This window comes from Platichthys flesus, chromosome 7 (genome assembly GCF_949316205.1).
Source record: "Platichthys flesus chromosome 7, fPlaFle2.1, whole genome shotgun sequence".
In the NCBI taxonomy this organism is placed as follows: domain Eukaryota; kingdom Metazoa; phylum Chordata; class Actinopteri; order Pleuronectiformes; family Pleuronectidae; genus Platichthys; species Platichthys flesus.
The window spans coordinates 25,398,869-25,422,533 of NC_084951.1; the positions used below are offsets into that span (position 1 = coordinate 25,398,869).

At 43.3% G+C, this 23,665-nt stretch overlaps 2 protein-coding genes across 2 annotated transcripts; both read left to right on the top strand.

The window, feature by feature from the left end:
• Positions 1 to 265: 265 nt before the first annotated feature.
• On the top strand, positions 266 to 2,934 carry cbln4 (cerebellin 4 precursor). Its single transcript, XM_062392377.1, has 3 exons — positions 266 to 640; positions 1,700 to 1,816; positions 2,509 to 2,934. Exons 1-3 carry the CDS (start codon positions 362 to 364, stop codon positions 2,704 to 2,706), a joined length of 594 nt encoding a protein of 197 aa, XP_062248361.1. The 5' UTR covers positions 266 to 361; the 3' UTR covers positions 2,707 to 2,934.
• Positions 2,935 to 12,760: 9,826 nt separating this feature from the next.
• On the top strand, positions 12,761 to 15,172 carry LOC133957105 (tripartite motif-containing protein 16-like). Its single transcript, XM_062392538.1, has one exon. It carries the CDS (start codon positions 12,784 to 12,786, stop codon positions 14,449 to 14,451), a length of 1,668 nt encoding a protein of 555 aa, XP_062248522.1. The 5' UTR covers positions 12,761 to 12,783; the 3' UTR covers positions 14,452 to 15,172.
• Positions 15,173 to 23,665: the final 8,493 nt, after the last annotated feature.

Below are 23,665 nucleotides of genomic sequence, written 5' to 3' on the forward strand. Positions count from 1 at the left end.
TCGTGCGTGCGTAAAGTGGATGGCTGGGCGCGCACACGTGCCGCACATCACTGCGGCTGCAGCTGCTGTCAGACGCGGAGTGGGAGTGAAGGCTATGGACGATTCATCCACAGATCCGCCTCACAGACTGGATCCAGATCGTTTCACCTGGTCCACGCTCCTTGTTCTAACTGAAGCTGGAATTCTCCTTTATCCTCGTTGACTTGAAGAGACGGTTTTACACGTGAGACGGATTCCCCTCGTTAATGTCCCACTCGGATACGATGGCGCACCAGTGGATCCATTAGGAGGGTTTAACGCACAGCGCGCACTGGAGGGACCGGGGGAAGTTGCGTGGCGCACACGGGTCTCTCTCCTCTCGATGTCCCCCCCGCGGAGAGCCATGGTGAGCCCGCTGGTGCTGCTGCTCGGCTGGGCGGTGATCTCCGGAGCTCAGAACGACACGGAGCCCATCGTCCTGGAGGGCAAGTGCCTGGTGGTGTGCGACTCCAACCCGGCCACGGACTGGAAGGCGTCGTCCTCCCCGCTGGGCATCTCCGTGCGCGCCTCCAACTCCAAGGTGGCGTTCTCCGCAGTCCGGAGCAACAACCACGAGCCGTCGGAGATGAGCAACAAAACCAGAATCATCTACTTCGACCAGGTGATTATTTAGAAGAGAAGTGTGTAAATTCCTCTCATGGTGACAATTTGCATCTTCTTCCCCTGAAGCTGCTGAGTTGTGTGTGTGTTTTTTATCTTGAACCCTCCGTGAAGGTGTCAGTGCAGTTTGTGGTTGCAGAGTTTGGGTTGGAGCATGCAGACGCAGCACGAGTGCACATATCACCTGCAGGTTTGAAAGTGTCTGGATTATGTTTGTGTGTGTGTGTGTGTGTGTGTGGGGGGGGGGGGGGGGGGTGCACACACAGACACGCACGGACACACACACCATCACCTTCATAATCCACCCAAACAAACAGCACATCACACAACAGAGGATGTGTGTGAGGTGTTGGTAACAATATCTTTGATCCTCTCACTTGAATTACACAACATGATCTCTGACTGTCACAGCATCTGATTGGTGAGGCCTGCTGCTGCAGGTTGGGGGGGTGGGGGGGTCTCGAACAGGTGGGATTCAAAGAGCTTGAGTCCCTTCAGGTACCAAGAGGAGCTGCTGCCTCCACCAGTCATCATCTGGGGAAGGGGATTTTCTGCTCACTGTACGTCTGCTATGAGTGTGGAGGATTAAAAACCATTAGTGGAACTCTCGGGGCGGCATTAAGTGCTGTGGCTGAATATTCTGACGGACATATTCAGGCTGCATGATCTCTACCGCAAGCAAAACGTAAGCAGATGTGTTTGTCTGCATTGGTTCTTCTGCAAACAGCCGAATGCAGAGAGCTCCTCTTCAGGTTCTGTCCTCGTCAGTTTACCTCAAAGGTTTTTTTTTTGGTTAAGAATCTATTTTTCACCATCAAGCATCATTTTGTTTTCTGGTGAAATGGGAATTCAAACGCTGGGTTGAGTCTATGTTGAGAAGAAAGAGCTGAATTACGTATTTTTTATTGAGGTGTCACACTCACTTTGTGTGTGAGCGGAGGAGGACGCCTGGTGCAGGACTGATTTCTATTTCATCCCAAAGCTTCATTTCAAATAAAAGCCTTTGCTGAGGTTCATTAACACTTTCTCACCTTGTGTTTTATCTTCCTTCCTCTCATAGATCCTGGTGAACATAGGAAACTACTTCACATTTGAGTCTGTGTTTCTGTCGCCGAGAAAAGGAATCTACAGCTTCAACTTCCACGTCATCAAAGTTTACCAGAGTCAAACCATACAGGTATAAATTCTCTTTATTCTCACTGGATCGATTCAGATGTAAAACTCTGTCTGTGGTGCAGTGGGACTGAATGGAGATGATTACCATGGGGGTTGGGGGGTCGGAGCCATATGTGAAATACCCTCACATGATATAAGAGTATTAATACAAGTAAACTCACCATTGATAACTACAGCAGAGGCAGCACTGACCTTAACATAATCATATTTATAATGATAATAAATATAATCTATATAGCACCTTAAGTACCACAAGTACAACGTGCTTTAACAGATATTAATGAAGAACTGAAACCAAACAATGGGAAGAAATTAATATATGAATGCAGCAACAACAACAACAACAACAGATACAATAATGATAAGCAATTGAAGTCGTTTAAATCACCAAATAATCTATAAACCTAATTGCAATTTCTAAAAACATATTATAATTGTTTTTTAAACAACTTAAAAGACAATATTCTCAAACCTCACCAATCATTTTCATACGGTTCCTTTTTTGTTCACTTTTTCTCTTTTCTCTAAAATAAACAGTAAAGTTAAACTTTTCTTAGTTCCAATGTGAGTTTATAACTATTTTACCATCACAGGAAGTCAATCTAATCCAAACAATCCAAAGTAAACACATCGTTTTTATTCCTTTTCCTTCATTTGTTGCTCATGGTTTGTTTCTTTATTTGTTTCTCTCAGGTGAACCTGATGCTGAACGGGAAACCGGTGATCTCGGCCTTCGCAGGCGACAAAGATGTGACTCGTGAGGCCGCCACCAACGGAGTTCTGCTTTATCTAGAAAAGGAGGACAAGGTCTATCTAAAGCTGGAGAAGGGGAATCTAGTTGGCGGATGGCAGTACTCAACCTTTTCTGGCTTTCTCGTGTTCCCCCTGTAAAGAAGAGACGACTCTAAACTCACTGACTTCTTCATAACGTGTTGTCACCGTATTAATCCAAACATCACCGCTGCATCGGTCGGATCTTTCCGAGTGGTTGAAAATGACGGATTGGAAATGGGTAACATCAGAAGGAGGAGATAAGACTTTGGGAAATCGTTCACATTCTCTGAAGAGCTGAGTCCCCGTCCACGTGAAGGAGACTTGAAATGTTCCCGCTCCCCACTTCATGCTCCTGTCACTCAAGGAGCCTCGGAGAGGAACTCTAAAACATCCCACAAGTACTTTTTCATACTCGCAGGAATATGTTAAGCATACTGATTTACTTTTGGGTTTAAATTGTATATACGTGCGTTACTTGTGCGACTTGTCATCAAAAACGTTTTCAAAGTGCTGTTTGGTGGCAGGCGAGGGCTCGAAGCAGAGGGCGGATGTCACTGATAACAGAGATGTAATTTGATTTTAAAAAGTGTGATTAGTGATGGATGGATTACGGACTGGGCCTCCGAGGCAGAGAGCGACTACAGAGATACACAACAACTGCAAAGAGACGACAAACAACTACGAAATGCAGAGGAACAACAAAGGGACGCTGCTACAACTGAGATGGAATTAACTGCAAAGAGAAAAAGATACCGCAGAACGGTGCAAAAAGGTCACAGCGAGACACAGGATGTCTACAAAGAGACACCGAATGGCTACAAAGAGACACCGAATGTCTACAAAGAGACACTCAATGGCTACAAAGAGACACTCAATAGCTACAAAGAGACACTCAATAGCTACAAAGAGACACTCAATAGCTACAAAGAGACACAGAATGGCTACAAAGAGACACTCAATAGCTACAAAGAGACACTCAATAGCTACAAAGAGACACAGAATGGCTACAAAGAGACACCGAATGGCTATAAAATCTGGATCCCGATCAGGGGCCGCCTCCTCTGGGGGACGCTGTCTCCCATGCCCACAGAGGTTGTCGGTCTCGTGGGCTGTGTCCACTGCAGAGGTACACAAAAGGTTTGGTCAAAAGAGGATTCCATGATAGGCGTCATCATCTCATCGCTTGCCCGCGCCATTACCTGAGCGCAATGAATCCTGGGATAGGTTGGACTGGGAAGCTGTCACATGAGGTTGGAGTCTTCGTTTCCCTGGGCTGGAAGCACGCATTTGTTGGACGCATTTGAAGGAGCCTTCAAAATATCATTAATATGCTACAGAGATGCCGAACGACCACAAAGTGTTTTTTTGGGACGAAAAGTAGAGACAAAGAAGAGACACCAAGATGACGTGAAACCACTTAAAGATAAAAAACGACCTTGTAGCCATTTCGTATCTCTTTCAGTCTGTGGCTCTTGCTCCTTTGTTGAGGTCGGGGGGGGGGGGGGGGGGGCCTCGTACATGTATGTGCCTACTAAGGGACCCATTGGGACAGAGGTCAGACTTTATATTTCTGCTGATCCTTTTATTTTGCTTTTTGATGGATTATCGTGGTGAGGTCACCGCCTGTCCACCGTCTCATTTTCATTCCACCAGTTTGTTTTGTTTTGGGCCAAATACAATATGAAGGGAAATGTAAGTCCTGCTGACTGATCATGTGACGATGAACCCACAGCTAGACAGTTCCACTCAGCTTGAAGCTTCTAGCGTCTTTCAGCTCATTGTCTGGATGTTTCCCTACCACAAGCTGGTGGAGACCAAAAACAGAGCTAAAAGAAGAGTTACATTCATCTGTTGACCAGAAACAAATGTGAATATATCTCTGTAGCTGCTGGACGTGTAAGTAAGCAGCTGTTCTCCGAAATTCTACTCAAAAGGTTCTTAAATGTATTTCCGTGTTGTGTTTGCAGCATGTTTCTGCTGCCGAGGCTAGAAAAGTCAGAGGCGTGAGGTCAGAGGAAGATTCTTTTACTTTGGTCACATGTTAAATTAAGTAGATAAAGATAAAAGTAAATCATGTTTTACGTCACTGTTGCCTTTTTCTATATATTTAACCAACACTACAATCCTTCCCTGACTTTGTGCCTCAACACAAACCATTAAAACATGTCTACAACGCTGTGTAACGACTGGATATCAACAGGTGTGTTGTCTTTCATTAATACACAATTCCTTTTGGTGGCATTACATTTCTCTTGAAACCTACCCGCTGTTGAACGTGTGTGGTCTATAGATGCAATATCCAACCCCTGTGTCTTTGCAATAAATCGTTCACAAAGTCACCTGGTGGTTTATGGATCTTAATAAAGTTTAACGAGAACCCTTAATTGGTCAACAGGCTGATAATTAACAGGTTCCTGTCACAGTGGGCGAGCGCAAGTAGCTTTCAGCGGGCAGCCAGGAATAACTGATGAATTCATAAATCCCCTAAGTGTGGCTTGTTGTGCGCCGGCGTTTCCCTTCGAGTCGAAGTCGGATTCACTGCTTCTTCTGCTGCTTTGTTTAAAATCCACCGAGAAGCTTGCGGAGGACTTTTCCTTTTACAGCTTATTTTTAAACCGCTTTCTTTTCTTTTCAGCCTGAAATTATCTGCACGGTCATCAGCGTCCTCTCTGAAGTGTTCTCCAGCGTTGACTTTCACTCGTCAGCTTCCTGTTGCCGCGTGTTGTCAGTGATTGACGAGCTGCCCTTGACTTCGCTGTCACCTTTGAGGGGAAGTGATTGTTCAGCTTTGTGAATGAAGAGGTGAAGGCAGCAGTGGAATCTTTGTGCAGCTCAAAAAGCCTCGTGAGGATTTGAGGATTGGAAATTTAACCCAATAGTAATAAAGTCATGGCTCAAGAATGGAGGTTTTTGTTGAATGACTATTATCACATTATTTACTTTGCTGGAGTGAAATAGTCTGTTTTTGCTTATATTGGACAGTACCCATGAAATGATTGAAGGTTCAGTTGATAATTATATTGAAACTTCATTTTGTATATACATTTAAATCTATGGGTTAAAATGTTATAACTGGAACTTTCAACGTTACAATTATATTTAAAGAATTCCAGCTTTTAATGATGAATAAAAACCGTGCATTTTAAATAGCGTTCCTTTAATGACAATGAAAGAACGCTGACAATCATTTCATCGATTATCATTTATCATGAGACCTTAAAAATGACACTCATTATTTCAAATGTGCAGAGCGGTGTAAATATAAAGTGTAAAGTGATGTAAATAAATATATAAAACTGTAAATACATAAAACACAGTGTTGTGTGTTGTGATTCCCAATAGATGTGGCCGGTGACTTATTAAAACTAGAAGGATCATCAAATAACAGAAATCTAATATTCTGAGACTTTGATGACGCAAAAACCTGAAAACTGAAATGATCTGTTTGCTGTTCTCCATGAAATTCTTTCACCCCAGTGCAGATATAATGGTGACGTACCGAAAATATCATGTGGACCATTCATGTGAACGTGTGCAGGATGTACTTCAGTGTGTACAACTCCATGGATCAAACATTTAGAACTAAAGACACGCTGACTGACTGTGGCCTTTTCCTCTCACATGTTGTGTTTCTCTGGAATTAAAGCAGCTGTTCATGTGTTTGTGTCTTGTTTTGTGTTGTCAAGTTTTATTTTGGAAAACCAATATTCCTCTGTGGTAAGGAATCTGACCCCAGACATCATTTGGCAGCGAGATGATCTTTCTCTTCAGCTTTGATTTGGTTCCAGATGTGTTCAGGTCATCAGAGAAGTAATTTGTGAAGTGAGGTGCGTATCTCTCTTGGCTTGACATGAACTTCCACAGAAGGATTTCTGGAGAACTTTACACTGAGGTTTTTCTGGTCCTGTAGCTGTGGGACAAACCTGTGCTGCAGAAAACAGGATTCTGAGTTTCCCACTGTCCTTGCAGCTCTAGGTGGCAGGTGTAGAATTTCAAAGCTAACACTGACCTTTCTCCCGGCATTTCAGAGGACAACAGCGAGCTGTGATTGAATATATTGTCTCTAAACAGCGGCGATTGGTTCCGGCACTCGGGTTTGAGATATGCAGAGCACTGTTCTCTTTGATTGCTTCCAGTGGGAGACATAACCCCCTGAACTGAATCACAACTCAGCAATCTCACACACACACCTCTGTCTAAACAAGCTACCGTCCCAGGTGATAAAAGATTGTTCACAATACCCACTTTAACAAACGCACACGTTATTTTGCATGAGCTGCGTCACAGTGTGGATTTGTTCTGTTCTCTTGCAGGAGCTTGTTAAGAGGAGGAAGCGAACTGTGTGAGTGCAATTCTGCTTTCACAGCTTTGCACAGCACCACAGAAATAAGGTCAGCATGAAAGAAGGTTCACGTCAGCAGCAAGAAAACTTCTATTCTAATTTGAAAGGGCATCAGCGTAAGTGAGGGAGTAGATTAAACATTAAAAATAGTTCAACTGATGATCACTTCATCACTTTTAACAGACTCTGGATTCTTCTGGTTTCTGTTTCTAGTTTGACTTTGTCTTTGTGTTAGCTATTGGCTTTTTAATTTAAAATCTGCAGTGGGTCAGAGGTGTTTGCTCGTTAACAATAACCCCTCATATCCAAATTCAACACTTTATAGGACAGAGCACGTAGATGTTTGGCTTTCCAGCATCTGAGAGGTTCATTTAGATGTGTAGATCGTTCTCATGTTAACACTGTGGCAGCAGCTTCCTCATCACAAGTTACATCTTCACAGCAACTGAATCCCCAACAAACAACAAGAGTGTTTCTAAAAAACGTGTTACTTCCTCCTAATCTCCTCCTCTGCATGACTGGAGGCTGCAGACGGGTCTCCAATCAGGAAACAAGTCTGCAGATAAAACAGCGACGTGCTGCAGGTAGATGAAGATGAAGATGAAGATGAAGATGAAGATGAGGGTTCAGTGACGCACAACGTTTTCTGTGATAAGACACAAAAGCAGCCGCACCTGTTAATGCAATGAACGACTATAGTGAAGCATCTAATGTTCAGGTCACGGGAGAAACATCTGAATCATGATGAGCAATGACTTGGTTTCGACCTCATTAAGCTGCAGCCGGACCTCCAGCTTGTAGATATGAAGAATCAGATTTCCTTGTTTTAAAAGAAGCTGCCGTCACGCAGCTGTTGTTCTGGCCTCAACCTGCAGGACACCTGGCTCAAGGGAAGATGATTCAGTCGCACAACATGCAACACAACCCAATAATCACAGGTTTAACATCACTGCCTGTCGTCCTTCGCTGCTGCACCGACGGCCCCTGGAGGTGTTTGTCTTTAATAACAATGCAGCTGCAGAGACACAATGACGCAATGAAAGGACACTTGAGGTTTCTAAGATTTATAGGTGTTCTTCCTCAATTGAGTCAGAGTAAGATTTAAAGATGCTATAATCAATATTTTTCAGGGGTCCCATGTTTTCTGTCATGAATATAGGAGACTGTTCTTCTTTCATATATGAACAACGCAGCAGGAGGTTCTGCACAATATATATGATTTCTTTTTTTCCAACCTCACAGCTCTGATCCTCTCAACTAAATTTGGCCTTTAATGCTGCTGCATTATACATCAGCCACATCAAGGCGTCCGTCATTAAATAATCAGATGTTTAGCTTCAAGTGAATATCCATGAAAGCACCAAAATCGTGATTTCACTTTAAACAAAGTTCCCTAAACAGTTTCACGGGCATCGAACAGGAACTCTGTGAGATGTGCACTTTCATGCCCCCTGTATGCAAATGAGCTTGGTACAGAACAGCTGCCATTGGCTCAAACTGCAAACATCATCACATCCTGAGCTGTTAAACATCATATTTGACTTCTGGGTCTTTAATGCTGATGCATTATACACGAGCCAAGGCGTCCGTCATTAAATAATAACATGTTTTGCTTCAAGTGAATTCAGATTTTTGTTTTTTTAAATCCATGAAAGCACCAAAATCGTGATTTCACTTTAAACAAAGTTCCCTAAACAGTTTCACGGGCATCGAACAGGAACTCTGTGAGATGTGCACTTTCATTCACATTGTATAACAAATGAGCTTGGAGCAGAACTGCTGATTTGTCGGGCTTAAGGATTTCAAAACCATGTTTGCATGCCGTGCAGTTCTCTCTGTGCCTGCAACACGCCTCATTCGGATTTCTGAGCTGGCGGCTCTGAGGCTGGGTGTGTGTGTGTGTGTGTGTGGGGGGGGGGGGGGGGTCAGAGGGGCTGCTCCGTGTAACACGCAGTGAATCTATATGATAAGATTTCAGTTGGTTCACTACTCACATTGCTACGTCTGTAATCCAGGCAGTTGTGAGTCTCCACAGGGAGTCGGAGCTGGGGAGAGAGAGATAGGGTTTTTAAGAAAAGCAAGAATGGACCAGTTAAACCAGAACATGTGCACCGGACAGCCAGTGGAGTTCATAGAGAAGGATTTATTTACATCTGTTTATGCGTGTTTAAACGTGATCATCCCTGACACAAGACGAGCTGAGTTCATCTCAAAGAAAATTATAATGGCGAGAAAATACTAAACAAATTTGCTCCAGAAAGAAATGTGCTTTTGATGACTCTGAATATGAGGCTGCGCAGTGGAGGGGAAGCACCTGGAGCAGACTGGGAATAGATCTGTCACAGGAGGCTTTCCCCGCGGAGGAAATCAATACTCTACGTTGTATTATTACATTTTACATCTGAGAAATACGCCAACGCCCATGATCCGGGTAGATTACTTTTGAAATTGTATTCCTGAATCTGTTTTTTTGCAGCATGATCCTGCAGATGTTGCAGATGTTCGTATGGTAACAAACATATGTGGAGGATTCCCCCCCCCCCCCTTCGCCTTCCTCGATGTCTTGATGATATTAACCACGAGTGACGTGCCCACCTCTCAGGATATTGTACTTTCCCTCTGAATGCACCCGTGAGTGAGACCAGATGCATTATGTAAGAAATGCGCGATGAAGACGAATGGCCGATGTCTCGTCATCCGTCTGAAGCAAGTTAAAAGAAGAGCAGGAGGGAGGGGGGGCTACTTACTGGCATGGCGGCTTAGGAATGACTCAAATCAAAAGTGCATTAGTGGCTTCGACGGACAAAAGGCATGTAGGGCGTGAGGGGGGGGGGGGGGGGAATATATAAAAACATGTTCCAGTCTAAAAAAGGTAGGAAAACACACCGACAGTGAGAATCAACCAATCGACCGGTGACCTATAAGACTTTCCTGTCTGATGTGGGTTCTTAAACAGTTTCTAACAACCTGATACAAACTCGTCCTTCTCTTCTGTTCAGTGAAAGACAAGTTCACACGTGAGAGAGAGAGAGAGAGAAAATTGATAGACGCAGTGTTTTGCAACATTATCATTGATTTGGATCATAATGAAGAAAACAAAGCTGATATTTGTTGATAATCCTGATTTAAAACTTGGATTTAGCTTCTAGCTTCGTGCTCTGGTACTTAACAAGAACATGTGGATAGAGATTTTGATTGTTTGACTTCAGTGGTGTTAAGAATTAAGTTAAAACAGTAAACGGTAAATCCCTCAGGATCAGGTTTCTGACGACTGGGATCGACTCTTTGCTCCGTCACAGACAAACTTCATCCAACTGGTTCAGAACAGAAAGAACTTCGGTGTCACTTGATTTATCAAGAAAAAGTTTGATCAGGTTATAATTTTCTTTGATAGAAGCTGAACAGTTGTTGACATGGTTCCTTTGCTCTTTGTCTTTGTTCTTCTTCAGAACTCCATTAACTTTGCAGTGAGTCTGTATCATCTCTGGCTGCATGTGACAGCTCAGCTTCACACTGAGGGGGACAGAGATTTAGAAACAAGAGTCTGAGTCTCTGAAACAACCTGAGGAAATAAAGCAGGCTGAGTCAGAAGCATCCTTTAAATCCAAACTTCCAACCTGCTGTTATCGTACCACGATTTGATCTAATTCTAGTTTTTAAAGTGTGGTCACGATTACATTTCTGTCACCTGTACTGTTTTAATACTTTTAGTCTTTCATAATTGTGTTTAAATGTATTTTTTCCTGTGTACATTTGTGAAGCCCTCTGTAAATAGATTTGTATTCCATTTAAAAGATTCGTTAACTTTTCTGGAAACTTTTAAAAAAGTGAATTTTACAACCTCTGCTGTTGTGAGCTGAATGTGACAGTTCCCAGTTCAACTGTTCACTTTGAGATGTGATAAGACAGATAAAAACTCACAACCAGCTCCTCCCAGTCAGGTCATGTCTTTGTCTCCTCCCTTCACAGGTGTGTCAATGTAAAAGCTCCAGTATGCTTCTCCGAATCCGTTACAGACGGACGGATCCGACTGACACTTTTTCATTTATGGTTCTCCGAAGACTGTTGGTGCTGAAAACAATGCACCGCCAGAACAGTAGGTGGCGCAACGTAAGACGAGCTTAGAGAAGCCTACCTCATGAGTTCTGCAGAAGAAGTCCACGTTGTTTATTTACCTGCTCCCGGCTCCTCACACACATTGTACGATGGCAACTGAATAAAATAAAGTGACACCAAGCGGATCAAAATGCTGATGTTATCGTTTCTTAGTGCAGCTGTTCCCCGGTCTTGGTTCCAAACTGCGTTGCAAATTCCACGGCTTCAAGCTACACAGAAGCAGCTAGCTCCCCCCCCCCCCAGCTTCCACACACAGTCAGCAGGGACACCCGATACTAACTACTACCAAGTGTTTGCTTCTAACCTGACGGTAACAGGAAACAGTGTCATGACAGCCGTGGAATTAAAGTTGTGACAGTGGGTTTTTGCGCTGTTACCACCGCAGTTAGCATGGTGGCTGGGACGCTCACGCAGTTATGAAAGTTTGTTATCACTGTATGTGACTGTACACACATGCCGTTAGTGCTCTAACCAGCCACCGTCAGGCGGACAACTCCGCTGACTTAACAAACTTGTCACATTAATCCTAGAGTCGTACTTGTGTTTTGGGTTTATTGTGATATAGGGAATGAAAAGATTAAGATTAAGATTAAGATCCATTTATTTGTCCCAAAGACATGCAAAGACACACTCATGCAGTTTTAGGAAATTTAGCCTCTGCTTTTAACCCATCTGGTGCAGGACAGACAGAGCAGTGAGCAGCCATGTACAGCGCCCGGGGAGCAGATGTTGAGGGAGTAAGGTGCCTTGCTCAGGGGCACTAAACAGGGTAGGGAGAATCCTCTTGGATTTTTGAACAAATCAATCCAGGTTTGTCTTTTTGTTTTTACTCCATGGAGTTGAACCAGAGTCGAACCAGAGACCTTTTCTGCCCATAGTCCAAGTTTCTGCCACTAGTCCACCGCCTCTCAGGAACAGGAAGTTTGAGGTACGGAAATGTCATTAGCGGACCAATCACAGCCGAGGGCTATCAGTAGGCTCTCTGAAATACTGACAGATAGTTAGAAAAATCAAAGGTGCACGAAAAGCTCTCCGAGGAGCCCGGAGAGAGGTGTTCCACAGCAAAGAAGGCGTTGCCATTATCGTATATTTGATGCAGCCGAGAGGTCAATGATGTTGTAGAAGTTGTTGATGATGAAGGAAGGATTCCGAGGACCCAGTAGTTTCAGTGTAACAAGGTTTATTACAAGAAATTACATGTCGGGACAAGCATCTAGATACCCGGAGACACACAGCCAATAGTGAAAGTCTGACTTGCAGGAGTATTACACACAGTTATATAGGGAGTTTGGTTCCACCCATGACTTCAAGTATAACGCATCCCACATGGGATTTCTGACTAGATAAGGGCACATTTTTGTGTTCGAACATGAAGGCACACTGGTCAAGAACCTTCCTTCTGAGCCCATCTGTTAACTGTAAAGAGATGGTTCCCTAGGTCAAAGGTCATCCCCCAAAGGGTAAAGTAAATAAGACAAACATCTGGTGGACTCTCTGAGAATGTCTTTGTGTTTTTAAGCATATATCCACATGTTTTACTCTAACGAATATACGACACCATGTTTCTGTGTCCGTCAAAACGGAGAAGCAACCATAGGCCTTTAGAACCAGTGAACAACAAGCTGTGAACTCTGGGAAATGAGTCCCTGCTGTGAGTGAACGAGAGGGGGAGGAGCAGAGATCTATTTCTGTTCAGAGAAAGTGAACCTGATCTACAGTCACTGGCAGCAGCTGAAATGGCGCAGCAAGAAATTCCCCTGGACAGAGAAAGATTCTGCTGTTCGATCTGTCTGGATCTACTGAAGGATCCGGTGACTACTGGCTGTGGACACAGCTACTGTAAGAGCTGTATTAACACCCACTGGGACAAAGGGGAGAAGAGAGGAAGCTACAGCTGTCCTCAGTGTAGACAGACCTTCACACCGAGGCCTGTCCTGGGGAAAAACACCATGTTAGCTGATTTAGTGGAGGAGCTGAAGAAGACTGGACTCCAAGCTGCTCCTGGTGATCACTGCTATGCTGGACCCGAAGATGTGGCCTGTGATTTCTGCACTGGGAGAAAACGAAGAGCTCTCAAGTCCTGTTTGAATTGTTTGGCCTCTTATTGTGAAAAACACCTCCAGCCTCATTTTCAGTCAGATGCATTTAAGAAGCACAAGCTGGTGGAGCCCTCGGAGAAGCTCCAGGAGAACATCTGCTCTCGTCACGATGAGGTGATGAAGATGTTCTGCCGCACTGATCAGCAGTGTATCTGTTATCTCTGCTCTGTGGATGAACATAAAGGCCATGACACAGTAACAGCTGCAGCAGAAAGGACTGAGAGGCAGAGAGAGCTCGGGCTGAGGAGACAAACAATCCAGCAGAGAGTCCAGGACACAGAGAGAGACGTGAAGCTGCTTCAACAGGAGGAGGAGGCCCTCAATGGCTCTGCTGATAAAGCAGTGGAGGACAGTGAGGAGATCTTCACTGAGCTGATCCGTCTGCTGGAGAAAAGAAGCTCTGATGTGAAGCAGCAGATCAGATCCCAGCAGGAAACTGAAGTGAGTCGAGTCAGAGAGTTTCAGGAGAGACTGGAGCAGGAGATCACTGAGCTGAAGAGGAAAGACCAGGAACTGAAGCAGCTCTCAGACACAGAGGATCACAACCAGTTTCTACACAACTACCCCTCACTGTCACCACTCAGTGGATCTACACACTCATCCATCATCAGGATCCGTCCTCTGAGGAACTTTGAGGACGTGACAGCAGCTGTGTCCCAGGTCAGAGGTCGACTACTGGACATTCTGAGTGAGACAGACACAGAGATTTTACAGATTGTGTCTCAAGTGGATGTTTTACTGTCACAACCAGAGCCAGAGACCAGAGCTGACTTCTTAAGATATTCACAGGAAATCACACTGGATCCAAACACAGCAAATAAACATCTGTTATTATCTGAGGGAAACAGAAAAGTAACATGTATGTTTGAAGAACAGTCTTATTCTGATCATCCAGACAGATTCACTTATTGGCTTCAGGTCCTGAGTAGAAAGAGTTTGACTGGACGTTGTTACTGGGAGGTGGTGGTGGGAGGAGTAGTTCATGTAGCAGTCACATACAAGAATATCAGCAGAGCAGGACACTCAGGTGAATGTAGATTTGGATTCAATGATAAATCTTGGTTGTTATATTGTGATGGAAACAGTTATACCTTTTGTTACAACAGCATGGACACTCCACTGTCAGGCCCTGTGTCCTCCAGAGTAGGAGTGTACCTGGATCACAGTGCAGGTGTTCTGTCCTTCTACAGAGTCTCTGACACCATGACTCTCCTCCACAGAGTCCAGACCACATTCACTCACCCTCTCTATGCTGGAGTTAATGTTTATTATGGAGCTACAGCTGAGTTCTGTAAACTCGAATAGATTCAAGTCATTTGAAGCGGTGAATTAGATTCTGTGTGTAAATCTTTTACTTCATTCTTTCAACCACTGACCTTCCTTTATCACACATATTTAGTTCTCACTTTGTAAAGACAGAAATCTATAATAACACTGACTTGAATGTGTTTGAAAGAACTGATGTTGCTGTTGTTTTCTAAATCAAAGAAGAAATCAGGTTGTGTGATGTTTTAGAACCTGTTTAGATCCTGATCCTCTTCAATGAGCTCATTGTTTGTTATTTTCTTTTCCACATGTGAGACGGAGATGAAACAAACTGAGTGTGTGTCCATGAACTCACTGAACAAGAGTCACTGAACAGACTTTACTGATGAAATGATCAATGACCTCAGAGCATCAGTGTTATGGGATGTTTGGTCACATTGTAAATGTTGAACCTGGTTTGTTTTTATCACGGCTCATCTCTGTAAAGTGTGAATCCACTCGTCCTCATTGTATTTACATATTTAGTGAACGGGCATATTGATCTGCTGCTGCGTAGGTTTCTGTTGTTTTTGATTTTCCTGATCTGAACTAGCAGGTCCATTGGAGATTGTCCTGATCGAGTCCCTCTGAGGGTTTGTTCTGCAGCTCTCATCACATGTGTTTCTTATACATGTCTATATACATTTAAATCTCTTATATGAAGCAAAAAAATTATCTAATGTGTGAAGAAGCTGAAAGTTGAAATAAAGAATAAATCTAGTCGGTTCTTTTGTCTCATTCCAGGATCTCATTCAAAGCTGATGGAGACAAAATGAAACTCCTGTGAGAGAAAAACTGAGGCAGTTTCCTCCTGAAACTCCACAAACCTCAGTTTTCATGTTCAGTCTCTGTCTTTGCAGCTTTTCTGCACTAAAACAGCTTCATCACAGAGAAATGAGCAAAGTCAACCTGAGGAAATGAAGCAGGCTGAGTCAGAATCAATCAATCAATCAAATTTTATTTGTATAGCCCATATTCACAAATTACAATTCGTCTCATAGGGCTTTAACAGGGTGTGACATCCTCTGTCCTTACTCCTCAGCAAGAGTAAGGAAAAACTACTAAAAACCCTTTTAACAGGATAAAACTACATAGAAACCTCAGAGAGCCACATGTGAGGGATCCTTCTCCCAGGACGGACAGAAGTGCAATAGATGCCACGTGTAGGAAAACACCATCAAGATTAAAGTTTTTAGCAGCATTGATAAAGGTAAACATCCCGAAGGATAACCCCAACATGGCATGCCAAGCAGTCCCGCTGCAATCGCAGTCCATGGTCAGCAACCAGCAGGACCACGATCCACCATCCAGACCAGACGCCACTCCAGTCCTCAGTCACCATCCACCGCCGCCCACCAGGACCCACCACGAGCCACAAGCGCGGTCCTGGTCCACCGCCCGTACCCAATGCCAACGCGACACAGGGTCCGCCACCAGAACCACGATCAGCCCACATTACACAGAATCCGCCACACTGGATCCACCGCCGCGACCCGTGATGCGCAATCCAAAAACTGCAGTCCATGGTACGGCCACAGGGGCCCTGGATCTCAGAGAGAGCCACATGTGAGGGATCCCTCTCCCAGGACGGACAGAAGTGCAATAGATGCCACGTGCAGGAGAACATCATCAATAATCAAAGTCTCTAGCAGCATTGATGAAGCACAGTCCATGCTCAGCAACCATCTAGACCATGATCCACCATCCAGACCAGACGCCACTTCAGTCCTCAGTCACCGTCCACCGCCGCCCACCAGGAGGACCCATCACAAGCCACCACTGCGGTCCTGGTCCACCGCCCGTGCCCAATGCCAACGCGACACAGGGTCCGCCACCAGCACCACGATCAGCCCACATGACTCAGAATCCGCCACACTGGATCCAACACCGCGACCCCCGGTGCGCGATCCACAAACCGTAATCCATGGTGCGGCCACAGAGGCCCTGGATCTGCGGGTGATAAAGCAAAGGGATTCCGGGGAAGGGGGATAGGGATGGAGAAGAGGAAGGAGAAGCTGGAAAGAGAAGCTCCGTGTGTCATGTGTCATAAAATAGAACAAGTAACGTTCTGGCGCACTAATTAGCTCTAACTATAAGCTTTATCAAAAAGAAAGGTTTTGAGCCTACTTTTAAACGAACAGATGGTGACTGCCTCCCGAACTGAAAGTGGTAGATTATTCCACAGCCGAGGGGCTTGATGGCTAAAAGCTCTGGCTCCTCCTCTACTTTTAGAGAATTTAGGGACGACAAGTAGGCTTGAATTCTGGGAGCGGAGTGCTCTAGTGGGTTTATAAGGTATTAACAGCTCTTTAAGGTATAAAGGCGCTATATTATTAAGGGCCTTGAAGGTGAGGAGGAGAATTTTAAATTCTATTCTAGATTTAACTGGAAGCCAGTGTAGCGATGCTAATATTGGAGAAATGTGCTCTCTTCTCTTTGTTCTCGTCAGGACACGTGCTGCAGCATTTTGGACAAGCTGTAGAGTCTTTAACGACTTCCTGCTGGAGCCTGATAATAATGAATTACAATAGTCCAGTCTCGATGTAACAAAGGCGTGGACTAGTTTTTCTGCATCTTTTTGTGAAAGGACATGTCTAATTTTTGAAATATTACGCAAGTGGAAAAAAGCGGTCCTAGAAATTTGTTTTAAGTGACTATTAAAGGATAAATCAGGATCGAAGATCACTCCCAAGTTCCTGACTGTTTCATTTGAAGCAAGGGCAATGTCGTCTAGCGCAGCTATATCATTAGATAATGCATCTCTAAGGTGTTTGGGGCCAAGTATTATAACCTCTGTTTTGTCTGAGTTTAATAAGAGAAAATTGCGGGTCATCCAGGTTTTTATGTCCTTGAGACATGTTCGAAGTTTAGTTAATTGATTACTTTGTTCAGGTTTTATTGACAAATATAACTGGGTGTCATCCGCATAGCAGTGGAAATTTACCGAGTGTGTCCTGATAATGTTTCCTAGTGGAAGCATATATAATGAGAATAAAATTGGGCCGAGCACAGAGCCCTGTGGAACACCATGATTAACTTTGGTGCGCACAGATGACTCATCATTAATTTGCACAAATTGGGAGCGATCAGAAAAATACGATTTAAACCAGTTAAGGGCGGTTCCATTAATGTTAATTAACTGTTTTAGTCTTTGTAATAAAATTTGATGGTCAATTGTGTCGAATGCTGCACTGAGATCTAACAGAACGAGGACAGACACAAGTCCCTGATCTGAGGCTATTAAAAGGTCATTAGTGACTTTTGCCAAGGCTGTCTCTGTACTGTGATTGGCTCTAAACCCCGATTGAAAGTCTTCATATATATTATTTTCCTGGAGAAACTCACACAGCTGATTGGCTACCACTTTTTCTAAGATTTTAGAAATGAAGGAGAGGTTAGATATTGGTCTGTAATTGGCTAAAACCTCTGGGTCTAGGGTGGGTTTTTTGAGTAGGGGTTTGATGACAGCTATTTTAAAAGACTGTGGTACATAACCTGATGATAATGACAGATTGATAATGTTAAGTAACGAACTATCAATTAGGGGCAGAATGTCTTTAAGTAAGTTGGTAGGAATGGGATCTAAGATACAGGTTGTTGGTTTAGAACCTGAGATTAATTTGGTAAACTGATCACGGGTGATCAGAGAGAAGCTGTCTAAGTAATGGGTAGGATTCTCAGCCGTTTCTGAGATCTCTGTTGTTGGGAGGGTATTAGTGCCAATTGAGGGCAGGAGATGGTTGATTTTATTTCTAATAGTTTGAATTTTATCATTAAAAAAGGTCATAAAGATATTGCTATTTAGGGATGGAGGAATACTGGGTTCGGTGGAGGTGTGACTCTCTGTCAGCCTGGCTACAGTGCAGAAGAGAAACCTGGGGTTATTTTTATTCTCTTCTATTAATTTTGAATAGTAGGCGGCTCTTACTTTGTGGAGAGCCTTTTTATATTCTTTAACACTATTCTTCCAGTCTATGAGGTTTTCAACATTGTTGCTGGAGCGCCACTTCCTTTCTAGTTTTCTTGATAATTGTTTTAACTCATTTGTCTGGGAATTATACCACGGAGCTAATTTACTATGTTTGACATTTTTCTTTTTTAGAGGCGCTATTGAGAAGCTTCCTTTAAATCCAAACTTCCAACCTGCTGTTATCGTACCACGATTTTATCTAATTCTAGTTTTTAAAGTGTGGTCACGATTACATTTCTGTCACATGTTGTGTTTTTATACCTTTAGTCTTTCATAATTGTGTTTTAATGTATTTTTCATCTGTGAAGCACTTTGTAAGTTGGTTTTTAGGTGGTGGAGGGTTCAGGTTAGCAAAGTCCGCTCATGTCCATCCTCGAGTGATGACGAGCCACACTCAACTCTCACTCTCACAAACATACTAAAAATATTTGCATTTTGAGTATGTGTTTTTTCATGTCGGTACAGTAGAATGTTTATGCAGCACGAGGAAAGTTGCAGAAAAAAGATTTTAGTCTCCAGGAAAGGTTCAAACCACAGAGGCTAAAAGACAAGGTCCCAAAATAAAGCTTGAGCTTGAACGCTAGAACTCTAAAATGGAAACAACGCTGAAGATTAAATACACGACTAAATCCACAGAAATTTAAAAGACACACTGCTGAATGAACAAATGTGAGTATAATGATGAAGGCGGATGTGTAATCGTCTTCGGTGAAGTAGAAAGAATCAGAGTTCATGACTTTATAGAACCTTTATGCTCTTGGCCTTTACTCTCAAAGGTAAGAATTTCACTTTTCTCCTCCTTCTCAATTAGCTCCTTTCATCTGCTTCCCGAGGTTTTTTACGGTTTTACACTGCAGCTCGTGATGGATTCAAACTTTCCCAAACCTCCGTTCAGGTTCCACAAAGTCCCGTTAAACTGCGGAATCTTCCCGCTCAGTGTTTGACAGAAGATGAATGAGAACGTGATCAATTATCAGGGGCCACATTTGTTTTACTCAGTCGTTTTCTGTAAAGACGAGGACGTCACAACAATGAGGTCCCTGAACTGGGACGGTTCATTCATAACAGCGACAGCTCTCCCTCGGGGGAACTGACGAGGGTACCGCCCATGTGACCGTTAAAAGGAGTTTGGAACCGTTTGGAATTGGGTCGATACGTTTTTTCTTTCACCTGGTTATCGGGTTGGCTGCATTTGAAATTGTGCGACTACACAAATGCTGTGTTTTTAGTTAAGAAATAAAGGGCCATAGCATTTTCCTGCTGAAGGTGCAGGAAACAGCAGAGAAAAGGATCTGAACTCTATCATCTTGGGAATCAGGGTTGAGACTCCATGATGAAGGGTCATTCAGCGAGAACCAATAACACATTCATCAGATTATTATTATTATTATAATAATCGAGGACATGAGTAGGATTTGACTTGAACGGTGCAGATGATGATGTGGCTTCACTGTGGAGGCGAGTGGCTCGGCTCTCAGCCATTAAGCGACGCTGCGACTCCACAGCGGAGATAACAAGAAAAGCTCTCAGGGGTTTAACCAGATGTGTGGGGCTGTGATAACCTCACGTGGACATTCATACATTCCACGCAGCTCATCATCAGTAATAGAATCTTTGGTGAGAGGGATTAAACCATTTAAGGAAGTGCAGGTCTGATTTGGTTCTTTATTACTGAGGAAAAACTCTGTCATATAGAAGTGTTTCCAGGTGCTTTGCTGCAGTTTTTCCTCTTTCTCAGGTTGAATGAGCTCCAACATTTATCCCAACATGGATATTTGAAACTTTATCACGGCAACAAAGTTTTATTTTGTCAGTTCTAGATTCTATATTTGCAGAATTAATCTTAAAATATTAAACGTCTCCGCAAACATTCATCCAACAACAAGTTTTTCATTTGACGTGAGATGAACCAGACTGTGCTCTGTGATTGGTGCAAATGAGAGAGGATCTCAGAGAGGCCTAAAGAGAATGAAAACTGATCCTGGATCTGAAGTTATTCCGGATCCACTCAAACATTTTGTGGAAATTGGTTCTGTAGGTTTCTATAGTGGCCACTAAATCTGGATTTTTCATTTTGATCTCTACCAAATTGCACAAACTCATAAATGTCAGTCCCCTGAACAGCTTTTATTTCATTAAAAACCATGAATCATTCTCTGGGAAATCAAAGAAAAGAGAAAACAAACAAACACTTCCTCCTTAGTGGACGTAATTAAATAAACATAAACTCTACACCTGCTAAACCCTGTCACTGCTCTGATGTTAGCATTTAGCTGAGAGCGGCTCAGTGTTAAGCACTGAACTTCATCTGCAGACTTTTTAATCTTCATAACTGTTGATCCTCTGGGATCAGACTCTGCCAGATATATATTTGTATCGTGTTGTTCTTATTGAATCAACCAAAGGTTTAGTTTGAATTTAAAAAAGTAATATCGAGGATATTTTCATTTTATCAAAAACAGCCTGATCAAACTAATCCTCATTAAAGAACTGAAGAACAGCACGATGTGCTTCTGGAGGTGGTGCAGCAGCTTCTGCACAGATCATCACTCTGACACACAGAATGGAAGAAATTCAAGATGCAAGCGTGGCCCGGACTCTGCAGTTTGTGTGTCCGACCCAGAGGACATGATGTGAGTGATGATGCCCCTCGGATGGGGGGGGGGGGGGTTCTGGTCCCATCAGCTCTTTCTATAGTCATGACTCAGGTGATGAGAGCAGAGTTACAGCTCAGGGACCCTGCTGTGTCGGGGCACTCTGCAAGAGAGGGAAACTTTCTGGCAACTTGGCAGGAAACAAACAATGTCCAGCAACAATAAGGTCTCCAGGACCGGGAGCGGTGGGATGTCTTTATTCAGAAGACCACTGCTTCACACACCAGGAGATCCCACTGCTCAGCACAGAGTTAGTTAACATCCACTGGTCTGGACGCCTCTGCAGCTGCTGGGAAACACTCTTCTGAGTTTTGGGTAATAATCCTGTGCGTCCACGATGAGGTGTAGCTGGGTGGAGGGACGGGTGGAGAGAGGACTAGCTGCTGTGCTATCGTCCTCTGTCCCATCCAGGATTCCCTCACTTGCAGACTCCAGCGTTTCATTTCTATGAACTCATCATATTTATTTTGTCTTTAAACCAAGCAAAGCACTTGATCCGAGCGCTGCAGGAAACATGGAGGCGAGTGTTTCACGAGGGCGGCGCTGACCCGTGGATGAATGGGACCATGTACCCTCGTGCCATCAGGAATAATAATCAAGCCCTTTGTGCGGTTGTGTCATTTAATTGTCTCTTAATTGCTCATAGGCCTCCGAGTGGGGGTGGTAATCTCTGTCGGTTTGGATAGAGAACAATCTGTTTCTTCATAAGCACACTCCAGTCTCCCAAGATCCATCACTGTCTATTGTTGTTATTACTTTTGGCTTTTAAAAACTCATTTAGAAATCAGATAATTAAAAATACAACTAAAGAGAGAGAGAGAGAGAGAGAGAGAGAGAGAGAGAGAGAGAGAGAGAGAGAGAGAGAGAGAGAGGGAGAGAGGAAGAGAGAGAGACCATAGGCCACTAGCCAGAGAAAAGCATAATCCATCTATCTATCTCTCTCTTTACATCTCTCTCTATCTATGTTTGTCTCTCTCTATCATCCATCCATCCATCTCCCATCTATCTATCAATCTATCAATCTATCTATCTATCTATCTATCTATCTATCTATCTATCTATCTATCTATCTATCTATCTATCTATCTATCTATCTATCTATCTATCTATCTATCTATCTATCTATCTATCTATCTATATCTATCTATCTATCTATCTATCTATCTATCTATCTATCTATCGATCTATCTATATCTATCTATCCATTCTTCCAAATAAGTGGATCATGCACATAAATAAGAGGAATCACTGCTAATAAACTAAACACAATGCACGTGCTGCTAGTATTTAAACACAACTATAAAAAACAATGCTCTACTTGTTATGAGGGGGTGTTACAGCAAAAAACAAAAGATTTTTAAACTCATTACGGTAAATTGAAGCTGTAATTACAATAATATTGTTGAAAATTAGTTGCATATAAACTTAGTTTCTAGGAGACGGGTCATCAAACCTTCAGCCCCTTAATGCCACTGTCCACTTAATAAAAGAATCCTCCATCAAGCTCCTGGGAATATCCAATATTATATAATAATAATAATCGATATCTGCATTAACTACGTCTTGCCTTTGCTTATTATAGTAATGATTGATCCACTTTTGCAGGTTCTCTAATATAAACTGTACAATAGGTATTTATCCAGTTATAGTTTTTACACCGTGGAGCCTGTTTTCTCTGAGCGGGTTTCATCTGTGTTTCAGATGAAAACAATCGGCCGACAGCTTGAGAGGGCTGTCGTGAATATCTATATGAATATCACACCGGCTTTTCAACTCATCCAAACACTAAACACCCACGAGAACAAGCTTCAGAAGCAAGTTCTTCCTGTGTTTGGTTCCATTAAACCTCCTGTTAGGCTTCTAAAGGGGCAGTTTGATGCAGAGTCTCTCAACCTCACCTTGTTTATCTTTTAACAAACAGGCACCAGATGTGGGATTTAAATTATCTAAAACGAGAACAGGAGGTGAGGTCGCAGCCTCTGAGACAAACCGTGGAGGGGATGGAGAGACGTGTGTGGTCGCAGCAGCAGAAGCGGCCGTGCCTCCTCCAGGAGAAATCAAAAGTCCGTTATCAGGCCTTTGCCTCCTGCTGGGAGGAGCACAGATCCCAGCGCCCCGGGCCTTTATCCTCTCCTCCCTCCAACGCCGCTCCAGAGATCCTCGGTGCAGCTTAATCCACGACTCGTTGAACGTACGTGATAAAGCGCCATCTTCCAACTTCCTCGTGGAATAGATTCAGACGTCTTTAGTTAATACAGAGATCAATCAGAGCTAGATTATTAACAGCGTCTATAACGGCCATTTGTAACGGATACTGGTTTCACCCCCTTTCCCTCAATATGTGTGGAAAGTCAGAGATATGATGGAATTGTGCCGCATATCATTAGAGTTTAATGATTTCTGAAATATAGCGGAGCCGGACTTATGCTTATCTGATGAAGTTAATTATAGGAACTGAGTTAAAGGTATGAGGGGCGGAGGTAAGAAGGAGTAGATTCAGATGTTCTCTTGGTTTTAGAGTTACAGTAAAAATACGTATCAAATAGAAGAATAGAGCTTTGAATACAATTAGTTTAAGATGAATTTAACA

Bases quoted from the DNA above. Each gene is read 5' to 3' on its own strand.
- LOC133957105 (XM_062392538.1), top strand. From the start codon at position 12,784: ATGGCGCAGCAAGAAATTCCCCTGGACAGAGAAAGATTCTGCTGTTCG.
- cbln4 (XM_062392377.1), top strand. From the start codon at position 362: ATGTCCCCCCCGCGGAGAGCCATGGTGAGCCCGCTGGTGCTGCTGCTC. The intron at 641-1,699 runs GTGATTATTTAG...TTCCTCTCATAG, and splicing joins GAATCATCTACTTCGACCAG to ATCCTGGTGAACATAGGAAA. The intron at 1,817-2,508 runs GTATAAATTCTC...TGTTTCTCTCAG, and splicing joins ACCAGAGTCAAACCATACAG to GTGAACCTGATGCTGAACGG.